Below are 14,576 nucleotides of genomic sequence, written 5' to 3'. Positions count from 1 at the left end.
ACCTTTGCTTTGACATGCACAAACTAAGTAACTTATCTAATATATTAATTAATGCCTGCTGCAGGCAGGCAGGCAGACAGCGCATGCTATAGTGATAAAGCTGTTCTTTTGTTGCCTCTTGCCTGCAGCTCAATGCTGTGTGTGTGTGTGTGTGTACGTGCGTGTGTAGGCTACATTCTTGCAGTCAGTGTCAGACTCACTGCACAGTGTGCTGTGTGTGCGCGTGTGCGCGCGCGTGTGTGTGTGTGTGTTGAACGATGGAGGGATACAGACTGATTCCAGAGTTTCTGCTGTTCTTTTGGGCGCTTTATTGCGGCTTCAGCGGCACGGCTGCACAGATGCAAGGTAATCAATGATATGTAGCTTATCCACTTGTGTTTAACTTTATGTATTATGATGTGACCGCGAACACGCAAGGTAGCCTATAGTGATATTCGCATCGCACCGCGGCCGGTCTGTTACCGCAATGGTTCTCACTAAAATGGCAAGACGTCTCTCCTTAACTCTAGTCTTGACAGACTGTGAAATAACAAAATTGGTCCATTTGTTTCAATTTGTCCTACACTGTCAAGAGTTATAGACTTGAGATGGTTTATTTAAGACCGAATCCACTGTGTCACCGCACTTACCGCACTATAACTGCAAACATGATCTTTTCAAAGAAACCCTTATGAAAAGGTTGTGTAAAGGTTTTTGTCTAGATATAGCCATGCCCATGACAGACTTACAAGGGGTTAATCAACTATGAAATGGTGTAAGTGCACAGCTATATTTTACAACTTAGCCTGTATGATTGTGTATGGAAATATAACCTAAAAAGGTATTGGCAAAATCGTGTGTGTGTGTGTGTGTGTGTGTGTGTGTGTGCGTGTGCGCGCGCGCGTGTGTGTGTGTTGTCCATACATCATAAAGTGTTGTAGCCTAGGGGGTCAGTCAGACCCCGTGCCATAGTAACCCTGCTTGTAAACACTCCTTGTTCCACTTGACCTCTAAACACACTGTATAACTATTAGGTCCTATAGCCTACATTTACTACAAGCAAGGGTAACCGGAATGCTCCCAAAAGACACTCACCCTCATTTGTTTTCCACTACTCGCCCCCAGCACTTTTTACTGAGGTTATAGTACTAATAAGGTTAGGTTAGGCATAGTTTTACTGAGGTTATGTTTAGGAATAATTACGGTTAGGTTTAGGCATAGTTTTACTGAGGTTATGTTTAGGAATAATTACGATTAGGTTTAGGCATAGTTTTACTGAGGTTATGTTTAGGAATAATTACGGTTAGGTTTAGGCATAGTTTTACTGAGGTCATCTTTAGGACTGAGGTTCGGTATAGGCATATAGTTTTACTGAGATTACGTTTAGGAATAAGGTTAGTTTTAGGCATAATTTTAATGAGGTTATACGAATATGAATACCTGGTGGTCGACCGTTACAAGGTCGCCGGATTTGACCCGGGGTGAGCGTGTTTTGGGGTGAGTGTTTTTGTATTCACTACAAGTGCCTACTTCAGCTAAATATTGAGGTGATTTTACTTTACTCCTGTTACATGTCAATGTTTCAATACACACAGTACTGGAACGTACATTGCATGGATGCACCTGGGACGTATCCTCAGTGATGTATCCCAAGGTCATCATGGTTTCAGGTCTCGCAACATCATACCCCTCACTCAGGTGACCCAGCCGGGGTGATCAAGTCCCGACTTAGGTCCCAGTAGCTATACCTCGATCAGTCCCATTAAGGAAAGACCAGGGCCACTTATTAAAATGTAATTATATATATTTTATAGCATATGAATATATATATATATATATATATATATATATATATATATATAGCATACTCATGACAATTATTTGAAAACTTTACTAGTTATTTGTAGATTAAGATATTACAATTTGTATTTAGTCTATTTGAAAATAGCCAATCTACAAGCTCATGGTTTTGAGCTTGTTGATCTGCTAGCCTATTTTCAAAAGAAAATGTAACCCCTTGTAAAAACCCACACTGCTTGTTCCACTTAACCCCGAACACCCATTGATGTCTTCTAGAGAGGCATGGGCACTCTGCGCTCTGATAGATTGTGTTTGAGTCTTGGCCATACGCACCCCACTCATCCCTATAGAGGGTATGCGCATGCTTAAAGTGAATGGCACATCGAGTGGCAAATCGAGTGGCAAAGCAACATGCAAAGCGAGTTTAACATTGTTTAACATTGTTTAATGCAATCAGATCAGACTTTTATGTTTGGATGCATGGGTTGTCAAGGCCAGAAAGTAGTTTTTTGCCACTCAGTAGGCATTCCTGCATAACTTCCGGGTTTGATGATGATGTCACGCGAATACCCTCTATTCACAGAAAATAGCAGATAGACAAGCCAAGTGTGACACGTTGTGAGCTTGTAGATCTGCTATTTTCTGCAAAGATATTTGGTGTAGATGTAAATTAAAAACCTTTTCAGCAAGTGTTTCCATACACTATTTGCGCATTTCCCTTTTTTCGAAAAAGCCCAAATCCGCCACCTTCAAGCGAAAGTGTTTTTGCGAAAAATTGAGACTTATTCGCATTTTGAGGTGTTTCCATCCAGGAGATTTTGCGCAAGAGCCTTAATGCGCAAACAAACGGCTTTATGGAAACACACCTACTGACTGAGACAAAAAAGTGCTGTGCTTTATACTAGGGTGTGGTGGCGGTGATAATTGCTGATTCCAAACTGGTGTGACTGAGTGAGTGAGTGAGTGAGTGAGTGAGTGGTGTGATGAGCTGCGAACTGATGTAGATACCGTGACCATACACACACAGACATACAATTATAAACCTGGGTTACATAGAGGTAAAAAAAAAGAGCGTCCCCAGTACAAGTTTGCTATATATTATTGAGGGTTCAAGGTTAAATGTCTGAAGATACACATAGGAACATCTGTCTCATACGATATGTAGTGGAGGTCCATGCTTCATCTGTCTCTCATCTACTGTATACAATATGTAGTGGAGGTCCTTGCTTAATCTGTCTCATACGATATGTAGTGGAGGTCCTTGCTTCATCTGTCTCATACGATATGTAGTGGAGGTCCTTGCTTCATCTGTCTCATACGATATGTAGTGGAGGTCCTTGCTTCATCTGTCTCATACGATATGTAGTGGAGGTCCCTGCTTCATCTGTCTCTCATCTATACGATATGTAGTGGAGGTCCTTGCTTCATCTGTCTCATACGATATGTAGTGGAGGTCCCTGCTTCATCTGTCTCTCATCTACTGTACAATATGTAGTGGAGGTCCTTGCTTCATCTGTCTCATACGATATGTAGTGGAGGTCCTTGCTTCATCTGTCTCATACGATATGTAGTGGAGGTCCTTGCTTCATCTGTCTCATACGATATGTAGTGGAGGTCCTTGCTTCATCTGTCTCATACGATATGTAGTGGAGGTCCTTGCTTCATCTGTCTCATACGATATGTAGTGGAGGTCCTTGCTTCATCTGTCTCATACGATATGTAGTGGAGGTCCCTTCTTCATCTGTCTCTTATCTATACGATATGTAGTGGAGGTCCTTGCTTCATCTGTCTCATACGATATGTAGTGGAGGTCCTTGCTTCATCTGTCTCATACGATATGTAGTGGAGGTCCTTGCTTCATCTGTCTCATACGATATGTAGTGGAGGTCCCTGCTTCATCTGTCTCTCATCTATACGATATGTAGTGGAGGTCCTTGCTTCATCTGTCTCATACGATATGTAGTGGAGGTCCTTGCTTCATCTGTCTCATACGATATGTAGTGGAGGTCCTTGCTTCATCTGTCTCATACGATATGTAGTGGAGGTCCCTGCTTCATCTGTCTCTCATCTATACGATATGTAGTGGAGGTCCTTGCTTCATCTGTCTCATATGATATGTAGTGGAGGTCCTTGCTTCATCTGTCTCATACGATATGTAGTGGAGGTCCCTGCTTCATCTGTCTCATACGATATGTAGTGGAGGTCCCTGCTTCATCTGTCTCTCATCTATACGATATGTAGTGGAGGTCCTTGCTTCATCTGTCTCATACGATATGTAGTGGAGGTCCCTGCTTCATCTGTCTCTCATCTATACGATATGTAGTGGAGGTCCCTTCTTCATCTGTCTCATACGATATGTAATGGAGGTCCCTTCTTCATCTGTCTCATACGATATGTAATGGAGGTCCTTGCTTCATCTGTCTCTCAATACGGTACTGTATAGTGGAGGTCCCTGCTTCACCTCTCTCTCTGCTAAGGCACCCTCGGACTGAAAACAATTGAAGGCGATGACCCATGGCCCTGTACCAGTGGAGAGGTCTAGTATGACACTGAGATTGTATCAAAGAGGAGTATAAATATTAACTTTGGCACTGACTGTGTGGGTGCAGCCACTTTGATGTTTTAAGACTCGAGGCCGATTCTAAATGCCTTCTAAATCAGTAGAGTGCCAAGGACCACCTAAATAACTATGTAATTGGCTGCAGACAACCCCATTTGAAAATGGCCAGGGACCCCGAGAAGACTAGTCTATTTGTGATAAAACATTTAGAAAATAAAAATAAAAAAGAGCACTATACTATATGAGCTTGTATATCTGCTATTTTTGAGAGGGCATTATTTCTGTGAACTGTGATTGGATGATACAGTTGAGTATATTCAGGCTGACATGCTGCACATATCCATGAGGACTTACAATAGTTCTGCAATTCATATCCATGTAGAGTAGAGTCGATGCTTTTTGGTCTCCAGGGAGAATGGGCAATGGTGGAATTAAAAGTAACAAAGTACATTTACTTAAGTATTGTACTATTTTGATGTAAATTGTACAAAGTACATATTCCTCAAAATTGTACTTAAGTACAGTACTTACGTAAATGCACATTTTATTCAAAAGACCTACGACTAGAAATAAATCAGCGTTTGCTGTCAAATGTGCATGTGTTGTTGGTGCAGTCATTGACGTGTTGGAGCTGGGGGAAACCAGGCGTCTCAGCGCAGCAGTGGAGCAGCTCTCCCGAGCTCTGCAGGGCGACGGCGGGGTGTCTGACATCTACGTGCTCACAACGTTCCGACTGCCGCCCCGCATGGGAGGAGTTCTGCTGGGACTGTACAACAAGCAGGACAACGCCAAGTACCTGGAAGTGGCCATGATGGGCAAGACTAACAAAGGTACAGTAAGTAGCACTTAGTCTTAGACCATAGGCTAAATGGTCAACTGGCGGCCCGGGGCCACATATCGCCCCCCTCCTTCACATAATGTGGCCTGCAGGTTAATGTGGCCACACATGCATAATTTTCAAATGGGGGGGGTCCATGCGGCCACACATACACATCATTTCCAGATGGGGGGGGGGTGTCCGTGCGGCCACACATACATCATTTTGAGATGGGAGGGGATCCACGCGGCAACACATACACATCATTTTCAGATGGGGGGGTCCACGCGTCCACACATGCACATCATTTCGGGGGTCCTTGGCACAAAAACGCCTGAGAACTACTGATTTAGAAAGCATTTGGACAATATAATATTCAGTCAACCAATCGATCCATTTTCAGTCCTGGTGCGGTACGTGCGTCAGGACGGGAAGCTGCACAGTGTCAACCTGCAGGTTCCCGGCTCGTCAGACGGTCGCAGTCGTTCGCTCATCCTCCGCGTGGGAGGCCTGGGCTCACAGCAGCTGCTGCTGGAGCTGCATGTCAACTGTAGGCTGGCCGACGCCTCACACAACCTGCCTCCACTGGTCAGCATGCCCGGTGACACGCACACTGTGGAGGTCAGGACCGGACACAAGACCTACGCCAGGCTCCAGGTAATGTCTGTCTGTCAATCAGTCCGTTATTTATAGCCAAAAGCTATGTTGTCAATTGCATTCTTAACGTTAGTGTGTGTAAATGGTGCATTTGTGTGTGTGCGTGCGTGCACATGTGCACATGTGCGCATGTGCGTGTGTATGTATTACAGGGTAAAGTGGACACGTTGAAGCTAGTTATTGGAGGCTCAGTGTCCAGCGCAGGACTCCTGGCTGACTGTCCCTTCCAAGGAGACACGTCACAACATAACTCAGGTAGACAGTAGACTATACCTTCAAACTTTTTCATGTCAAGTAGAGTTCCTGAGAATTAAGGGCCTGAGGCCCGACCCTACTAATTAGCATACATTTTAGGCTTGGCCCGGCCCGAAAACGTTGGGTCAGGTTTGGGCAGAATTTGAGAACTTGAATGTCAAGGACCCCCAAATTATATGTTTTTGGTCACCGACAACCATGAAACTATTTTGTGCCAGGGAACCCCATAAAATATGTGTGTTGTTAAAATGTTAAAACAAATAAACAAATAATAGTTTTTAGAAAATCTAGAAAGTAGCTGGGTCAGATTTATTCAATTGGCGTAGATCCACGCCAAAGGCGGGAATGGGTTAACTATGACCCCTTGTTGAAGCCCCATAATATGTTATAATACGTACTAGGCATGTAATGATATATCCTATATCATCATATATATCGATATTAATCATGGCGATATTCGATTCGATTTTCCATTTTTTTTGTTTTTTAGGGGGGCTAGTGAATTATGGTGTGATATGAAATGTGAGCTTTAGTCATTTCCCATCATATTCAAGTGCTTTTGGAGAGAAATTTGACTTTCAGTAGTAGAGCACTGTAGAGGGGAGCTGTGTGTGTTGGGTGATGTTGATAAATAAAAAAATGTGAAAAAAGCTCAGGGGGGAAGATAAATTATCTAAAATTAAAAACAGTAATTTTTCTGGAAAATATTTTTTGTTTAAAATATCGTGAAAAATCGTATCGTGAACCTCATATCGTGATACGAATCGTATCGTGAGTTGAGTGAATCGTTACATGCCTAATACGTATTTTACAATACGTATTAGGCAATACAATTTGTTCTTGCCTATTGTAAGTCGCTCTGGATTAAGAGCGTCTGCTAAATGCCTAAATTGTAAATTGTAAATTGTACGTACAGTATAATAAGTGATAATTTGTGTGTTTTGTGTTGTTCCAGTCAGTGCAGATGTGAGCAGCATTCTGGGTGAGTAGCAGGAATGAATATCTTCTGTTGGTTTTGCACAACTCACATGTTTCATATCAACTCATCACTCAAAAATCCTTTGTTCCAATGAATCCATTATTTAGTCACAAGCTATTTTTAAGCCGAGACTTAACCACTTTCACTTTCAATGATATCACGCGCGTGCGCACACACACACACACACACACACACACACACAGTCACACACACACACACACACACACACACACACACACACACACACACACACACACACACACACACACACACACACACACACACACACACACAGTGTCCCAATTAAGAGTCAAGTATTCAAAAGGTAATCCAAAAAAAGTAATCCAACCAAGCATTGTAGATCTTATCTTTTCTCAAATGAATTGTAGTCCCCAAAGTTACAAAAACAAAAAGGCAATGCATTGCTCACCGAAAAAAGTTAAACGTATTGTATGCTCCTCACCCAACCTTCATGTCAGGAGTCCTCAGCTGGTTCAAAAGCTCTGATTCTGAATTGTTTGTTCAGAGATCAAAGCATCAGCAATGTCTGACTCTGACCAAACTTTCCTTCTTCACCTAGGCCTACCGAAAGTTCTTTGGTCAAAGTGGTTATTGGTTTAAGTTAAGTTCTGATTTCTGCTTAGTATTAGCTTTAAAAAGAGTTTGTTTGTTAAACAACCACCACCAAACACTGCTTCTTGCTCTAAAATGGAACTCCTGATGCCTCACTTCCTGTCCCCTTATAGTTTCCTGGTAGCTCACTTCCTGGAACTAATCCTGGAACTATTGCTCACATGTTTTTTTCCCCCACCCAGTTTAATCCCTATGATTAAACGTAGTCAACAGAAAATGGATGACCAATGTTTAGCTACACAAAACACAATATATTCTCCGTACCCTGTTATCCCCCATTTTCTTTCAATACTCATACAAGGGCAGGACATACATTATTTCACACATTTATGTGGCAGTGTCACATATATTATGTCGTTGGTATCCTTCAGATTTCCCCACCACTTCTTCACCCAGGGGTGTCACACAGACACAGAGTTAACTCAATCTAATGAAAAAACTGAAACTAAAATGAATAAAAACTGCAACTTTATTGTAATACGTGCTCACAAAACTAACTAAAACTAACTGAAATGATAGACAAAATGCCCTTAGTATTTGTTTTTGTCAATTTATTTAGAAGCTTAATCTGTATCTGAATATTCTTTTTTTAAATGCTATCTTTTCTTGATTTTTTATTACACAATACTTACTCTGGCCCTTTTCAATCCTGCACCTGACTTTCTCGTCAGGTGCAGGATTGAAACGGGCTGAAAAAACACTAGCAAACCCACTCTAAAAACTAACCAAAACTAACTGAATTAGAAAAAAAAAACAAGCCAAAACTAACTAAAACAAAACTATAATGAAAAATCCAAAACTATAATAATATTATAATAATACAACGATAAATACATACAGAGTCAGAGATTACAAAGTCAAAGTCAAAGTCGTACGATTAGTCACAGACGTTACCGCAGTGAAATTTGTTCTCCGCATTTGACCCATCTCTTGGAGCGGTGAGCCGCAGCGTGCGCCGCGCTCAGGAATCATTTGTTGATTCAGAAGAGGCGAGGGTGCAGTGGGCTCCCGCGATCTCACAGAGCTGGGGCTGCTGCTGCTCTGTTCACAACCAAAACACAGTTTGGGCTGCATTTTGATTGAGCCATTTTGTACATTCCTAACGGTCAATTTGGACCTCTCTTAGTCTCCGGGCCCCACATTGAGACACAGTGCTTTAATCATTATCAGCATCATGTTTTCGAGGCTCTGATTGGTCCGTTTTCTCTGCTGCTAGGTGAGCATGCGAAGGCTCTGATTAGTCAGATGATCACCTTCAATCGGATCTTGGGAGAGCTGCAATTGGACATCAAGGAACAGGTGAGAAACAACAAGAAACACTAAATGCAGCTTTATTGTCACCAGTGGTGTAACATGTACTCAAGCACTGGATATTGCACTTTCAAACATGTCTGGGGTCATTTCAACGTATACTTGGTCTTCACCCCAGACAGATTTTAAGGCGATTGATACAGTATTCAGTATTTAGATATTTGATATTCATTTTTATCAGAAACTATCTGTGTAAGAAATTAAACAAAAATAAAACGATTCACAAGAGGGAGGAAGGAGGAGAAGTGTGTGTGTGTGTGTGTGGCTAAATTCTGTATCTGTGATACTCCTCATGTGGATGCCTCCTGTGTAGGCTATCCGTGATCTGTGTCCTAAAACACTTATTGTTGAGTTTCCCAAGTTTGTGCATCTTTGTGTTCGGGAATTTCTTGTTAAATGTGAATGCAAATAAATATTGTGTGTGTGTGTGTGTGTATGTGTGTGTGTGTGTGTGTGTGTGTGTGTGTGTGTGTGTGTGTGTGTGTGTGTGTGTGTGTGTGTGTGTGTGTGTGTGCAGGTGAAGGAGATGTCGCTGATCAGGAACACCATTTTGGAGTGTCAAGCATGTGGTCAGTATACTACATATTATACCAGTAAGACGCCTGAGGAAACTTAATTCGGCCGTCTTTTCTAGTGAAACGTCGACGGACGTTTTGGTCATGGTTTCAGTCAAATAAATGAATACTGTGTCATGTCTATTTAAGGTTTTCATGAGCCTCAGTCTCGCTGTGATCCCAACCCTTGCTATAAGGGTGTGTCCTGTACAGAGACGCGGGAGTACCCAGGATACCACTGTGGACCCTGCCCCCATGGCCTTATGGGTAACGGAACGCACTGCCATGACATTGATGAGGTACGCTGACTTGACATCGTCAAATCCCCAGCATTCATCTCATTTTAAAATAACTACAAATGTGAATTAATCGGACATTAAAGTAGCAGTAATGATTGCCCCGACACATGTCCAGTCCTTTTATATGAAATATGGATGTACAAAAGGTACAAGTTCACAGAGGTAACAAATGCAGATGTGCTAAAAATGAAACTCCGAGACACATTTGTCACCATTTCCCCCGTGGTTGCCCCTATTACCACTGTGTCCCTCAGGCAGGGTCACGTCTGGGTTTGGGATGCGGAACCGGAACCGGATCCAACATTGACGAACCAGAATCGGTTTCTGTCACATTTGTAACCGTTTCCGGAACCAGGTTTATCACACTGGTATGTGGACTTCATGTCTGCTATAGAATTATAATACCGGTGGTTCCCAAAAGTTGAAGGACCACCATAACTCTGAGTGTGTTCCAATGTTACACTCTCAAGAGTTATAGACCTGTAAGGGTCCATTTGGAACCCCCTATAGGAATCCTCAAAGGGAGGAATTGGACCGTTAAGAGGGAATCGTTAAGGAACCGTAATTGTTCAAATCCCAAAGGATGCCAACCTTAGCCACGTCCCACAAGAACATAAGCTTGCGTGAGGTAACCCCTCTGCACAGAAAGGAAGCAAACCAGACCCAACAATTACCCCCGTTTCCATCCTCTGCTCCCGAAGGTCACAGAGAGTTTCATTTATGAGAATAACCATCCGACAACCATCTGTCAAATCGCAAGCTTCTATTCAAATTCCCGTTGAGCTTCACATTCCCACAGACGCCTGCCAATACTGTACTCAACCGACTACATCAAACGTGAGATGGACATGGGCTGGTACTGTACGTCTTACTGGTAGCCTACTCCAAAAGGTGTTCGACACTGTAAATATTTCCATCCATCCTGTTGAATAAGCTGAAAGCAATCATGATAGCACAGCTGCTGGCTGGGATAAAAAAAACAAAACAAACTAGTAAGACTGCTACACAACCTCCACCCCAGTGTGTGTGTGTGTGTGTGTGTGTGTGTGTGTGTGTGTGTGTGTGTGTGTGTGTGTGTGTGTGTGTGTGTGTGTGTGTGTGTGTGTGTGTGTGTGTGTGTGTGTGTGTGCGCGTGTGTGCGGGTACAGTGTGAACTGGCTCAGCCATGTTTCAGAGCAGAGGGGTGTGTGAACACAGCCAGAGGGTTCAGGTGTGAGCCCTGCCCTGTGGGCTACACTGGACCCCCCCTCACTGGGACTGGAGTGGACTACGCCAAAAAACACCATCAGGTAGGAAGCAGGAAGCACACGATTATTATAGCTTTGCATGTTTCATGTATTATTCTTATTCTTATTATTATACTTCATGTTTTCAAATAATTGTTTGCTAGTTTAGTTATGATTAGGGTTAGGGTTACGCACGCGCATGCACGCACGCATGCACGCATGCACGCACACACGCATACTGCATAGATTTATTTTGACTTAAACTTTGTTGTCATTGATGTGTGCAGCTTTGTACGGATGTAGATGAGTGTGCTGACTCATCCAGTAGCTGTGTTCCCAACTCTGTTTGTATCAACACAGAGGTTAGTGCTGCATTAACCTTCTATTATTATTATTATTATTATTATAGTTGCAATAGAGACACACGGCGCCTACAAATGAGACAGAGGCTCCACTTCTGGCCCGTTAGAAGTAGAACGGTGTACTGCAGTTAATTATACGGTAAAACACACACACACACATGTTTTCATTTCTCATGTACCGTCGGAGCTCCGTGGTAGGTAGAACATTTATTTAAGCCCTGTCAAAATATAGACATGAAGTCAGTCGGGGGCAGGTTGTATTATAGAGAATTCCAATCATGAAAGTCGGCACTCATAAAGACAGTGATGTCACTGAAATGCGACTACTTGTCTGTCTGCCGTCTCCCCTCTGCTCTGTTAACATGATGGGTAACCCATTCAAGTTGTAAATGAAATGTGAAACACGTCAGTACAGTAAGTACAGTTGAATTTCGATGGGCTTCTATGGGCTGCTCTGCAGTACACCATTCTAATGGACCAGAAGGGTGGGCACGGTCCGGTGGGCGGGAATTTGTAGTCCCTGTGTGTCTCTATAAACCAATGCCTATACCGATGATGTCACTGGTAGGCGAGTTTCTGAACTGTCCTCTGAGATACAGAGTGAGTAGACATAAATAGTACCATATTATAATGAGCATTAGTGAGGACCATTTATATGAAGATAGGTTGAAAATAGGTGAAGTGCTCATTTAAGTGCTTCTTCCCAATTCCATGTTCCCACCAGGGTTCGTACATGTGTGGTGAGTGTAAGGTGGGTTACCATGGGAACCAGAGCATTGGCTGCTCTCTGCAGCGCTCCTGTGCAGCGCTGGGGGTCAACCCATGCGACCCCAACGCTCACTGTGACCTGGAACGCACCGGAGACGTTTCCTGTCGGGTTAGAATCTATCTGTCTATCCCCATTTATGTTTTAATCGACTAAATCTACAGTTGATTTATTGCTAAATTCGCATGCTATTTAGTAGACTAAAACTAGACTAACACTAAAACATTTCAGATGACTAAAACTAAATTACATTTTATTCAAAAGACTAAAACAAAATCAAAATTTGCTGTCAAAATCAACACTAGTGTATAAATGGATCTTAAGATGGATTCTCTTTCATGGGTCAGTGCAACGTGGGATGGGCAGGGAACGGGAATACCTGCGGCCTGGACTCGGACATCGATGGATACCCAGACTCTGCCCTGCCTTGCATAGATAATGACATCCACTGTAGAGCCGTGAGTATCTACTGAAAGGAGTGCCGTGATATTTGCCTATTATAACCACACCTGGGGTCTATTAGAGTAATGTTAACTCCATAGACACATACAAAACAGAAAAAGTACAAAACGATTAGTTATACTTGGCTGTGTCGTGTCACACACTGAAAATAGCCGACCTGCAAGCTCACTGTGGCCCCTTTTCCACCAGGGTTGAACCTTACACACTAACTGTGTGTGTGTGTGTGTGTGTGTGTGTGTGTGTGTGTGTGCGCGTGCGTGCGTGCGCGCGTGCGTGCGTGCGTACAGGATAACTGTGTGAACACTCCTAACTCGGGCCAGGAGGACACAGATGGGGACGGTGTTGGGGACCAGTGTGACGAGGACGCTGATGGAGATGGCATCAAGAACGTGGAGGTACGTTCATCACCGTTTGTCATGTGGTCACATTGTTACAAGCTCTGTAAATCTGCTATTTGTGCTATGGTTGAATTTGAAATCGAATTCCACCTAATAGCAACGATGTGTGATATTTCGCATTTGATTCATTGTATTTTTAGGGTTGTCAAAATCTTCTTAAATAATCACTGTTTAGCTGCCCATTTCTAAATATTCCCAAAATAGGCCCATGTTCGCACACACGCGTGCGTGCGCAACTTTGTACGGATGTAGAGTGTGCTGACTTTTTTGGTGAGTGCGTGGTTTTCCTCTCTGGGGGGAAGCTAGTAGGTGATCAATTTATCCAATTATACAACCAAGTTTGTAGGCCAGATTAAAATTTGTTTGGGGAGTCGAGACATTTTATGGCAGTAGGTAACAGACAGGCAGACAGTGTAGTAGGATGCATTTTCCCCCTTATGTTTGTGTCAAATTTAGGGGAAACAAGGTCAGAGGTGCTCCCTCTAGTGTTGTGCTCATGGGTGTCTCTCACTCGTAGCAAGAAGTCGTAGCATACCAGCTTGTTTTGAGATGTCTGCAATTTAGTTTTTAGTGACTGTCACAAATAAACTCACCTGCTAGAAGAACCGCAACTGATTTAAGAAGTTAAGAATTAAAATAGAAAAAAATGTGTGCATTCATTTAATAAACAAATGAATTAGCCCAAGATAATACTAGTAGCGGTATAAAGCACATTGTGTAACATTCATAACATTCTACATCTGGCTCCATAACCAGGGGGTTTCTCTTTGTGTCCGGGCAGGACAACTGTCGCCTGGTCCCCAACAGAGACCAACAGAACTCGGATACTGACTCGTACGGTGACGCGTGTGACAACTGTCCAAACGTCCCCAACAGCAGCCAGAAAGACACCGATGGAAACGGAGCAGGAGACACCTGTGACAACGACATCGATGGAGATGGTACGACATTAGAATGTGTATGAATGTACATCTATCTATAAATGCACCAAGTCAATGTACTTACGTACGTATGCAAGCTCACTGTGTTTTAATTTATTTTGTTCGCTTTTTTTGTCTATACTATTGTATATGTGTAATGTGAACATTCAACACGTTTTGTTTTAAAACTGTACTCATCTCAGAGGAGAGAACTGATTAAACACATAAATGAATAAATACACACTTGAAATTGGAACACTGATGATCTTTGTGGGGTTCTCTTTCCAGTTGGTTTCCTTGTGTTTTTTCTCCGCCAAACAATATCGCTTCAATAAAGGTAGAATCCTGAAATAAACAACAAACAAAGCAGGTGGTCTTCAACTTTGATTGTTTGTTGTTTTAACTTGCCGTTCATTGTAGGCGTTCCCAATAAGTGTTTTCCACTTTTTCCATCACTGTGTCCTCTTCCCCCATACAGGCATTCCTATCGCCCTGGACATCACTGTGTCTTCTTCCTCCAGGCATTCCTAACGTCCTGGACATCACTGTGTCTTCTTCCTCCAGGCATTCCTAACGTCCTGGACAACTGTCCTCGGTT

General features: G+C 42.8%; 1 protein-coding gene across 1 annotated transcript in view; it reads left to right on the top strand.

Annotated features, from left to right (window-relative positions):
* Positions 1–257: 257 nt before the first annotated feature.
* The window catches only part of LOC306939443 (thrombospondin-3b-like), a gene marked incomplete at its 5' end in the record, with an annotated part of 34,671 nt that continues 20,352 nt past the window's right edge, over positions 258–14,576 (top strand). Inside the window, 14 exons of the mRNA XM_079524031.1 lie at positions 258–345; positions 4,954–5,169; positions 5,560–5,813; positions 5,966–6,068; positions 7,024–7,050; positions 8,897–8,979; positions 9,509–9,560; positions 9,696–9,844; positions 10,993–11,133; positions 11,358–11,432; positions 12,157–12,309; positions 12,546–12,656; positions 12,948–13,055; positions 13,840–13,999. Coding sequence (XP_079380157.1) covers positions 258–345; positions 4,954–5,169; positions 5,560–5,813; positions 5,966–6,068; positions 7,024–7,050; positions 8,897–8,979; positions 9,509–9,560; positions 9,696–9,844; positions 10,993–11,133; positions 11,358–11,432; positions 12,157–12,309; positions 12,546–12,656; positions 12,948–13,055; positions 13,840–13,999 — 1,720 coding nt within the window. The remainder of the gene's footprint in view (positions 346–4,953; positions 5,170–5,559; positions 5,814–5,965; positions 6,069–7,023; positions 7,051–8,896; positions 8,980–9,508; positions 9,561–9,695; positions 9,845–10,992; positions 11,134–11,357; positions 11,433–12,156; positions 12,310–12,545; positions 12,657–12,947; positions 13,056–13,839; positions 14,000–14,576) is intronic.

The sequence above is a fragment of the Electrona antarctica genome, assembly GCF_951216825.1.
Source record: "Electrona antarctica genome assembly, chromosome: 16".
Taxonomy (NCBI): domain Eukaryota; kingdom Metazoa; phylum Chordata; class Actinopteri; order Myctophiformes; family Myctophidae; genus Electrona; species Electrona antarctica.
Note: the sequence above shows the minus strand (reverse complement) of the source record. Positions and strands in the feature narration are given on the sequence as shown.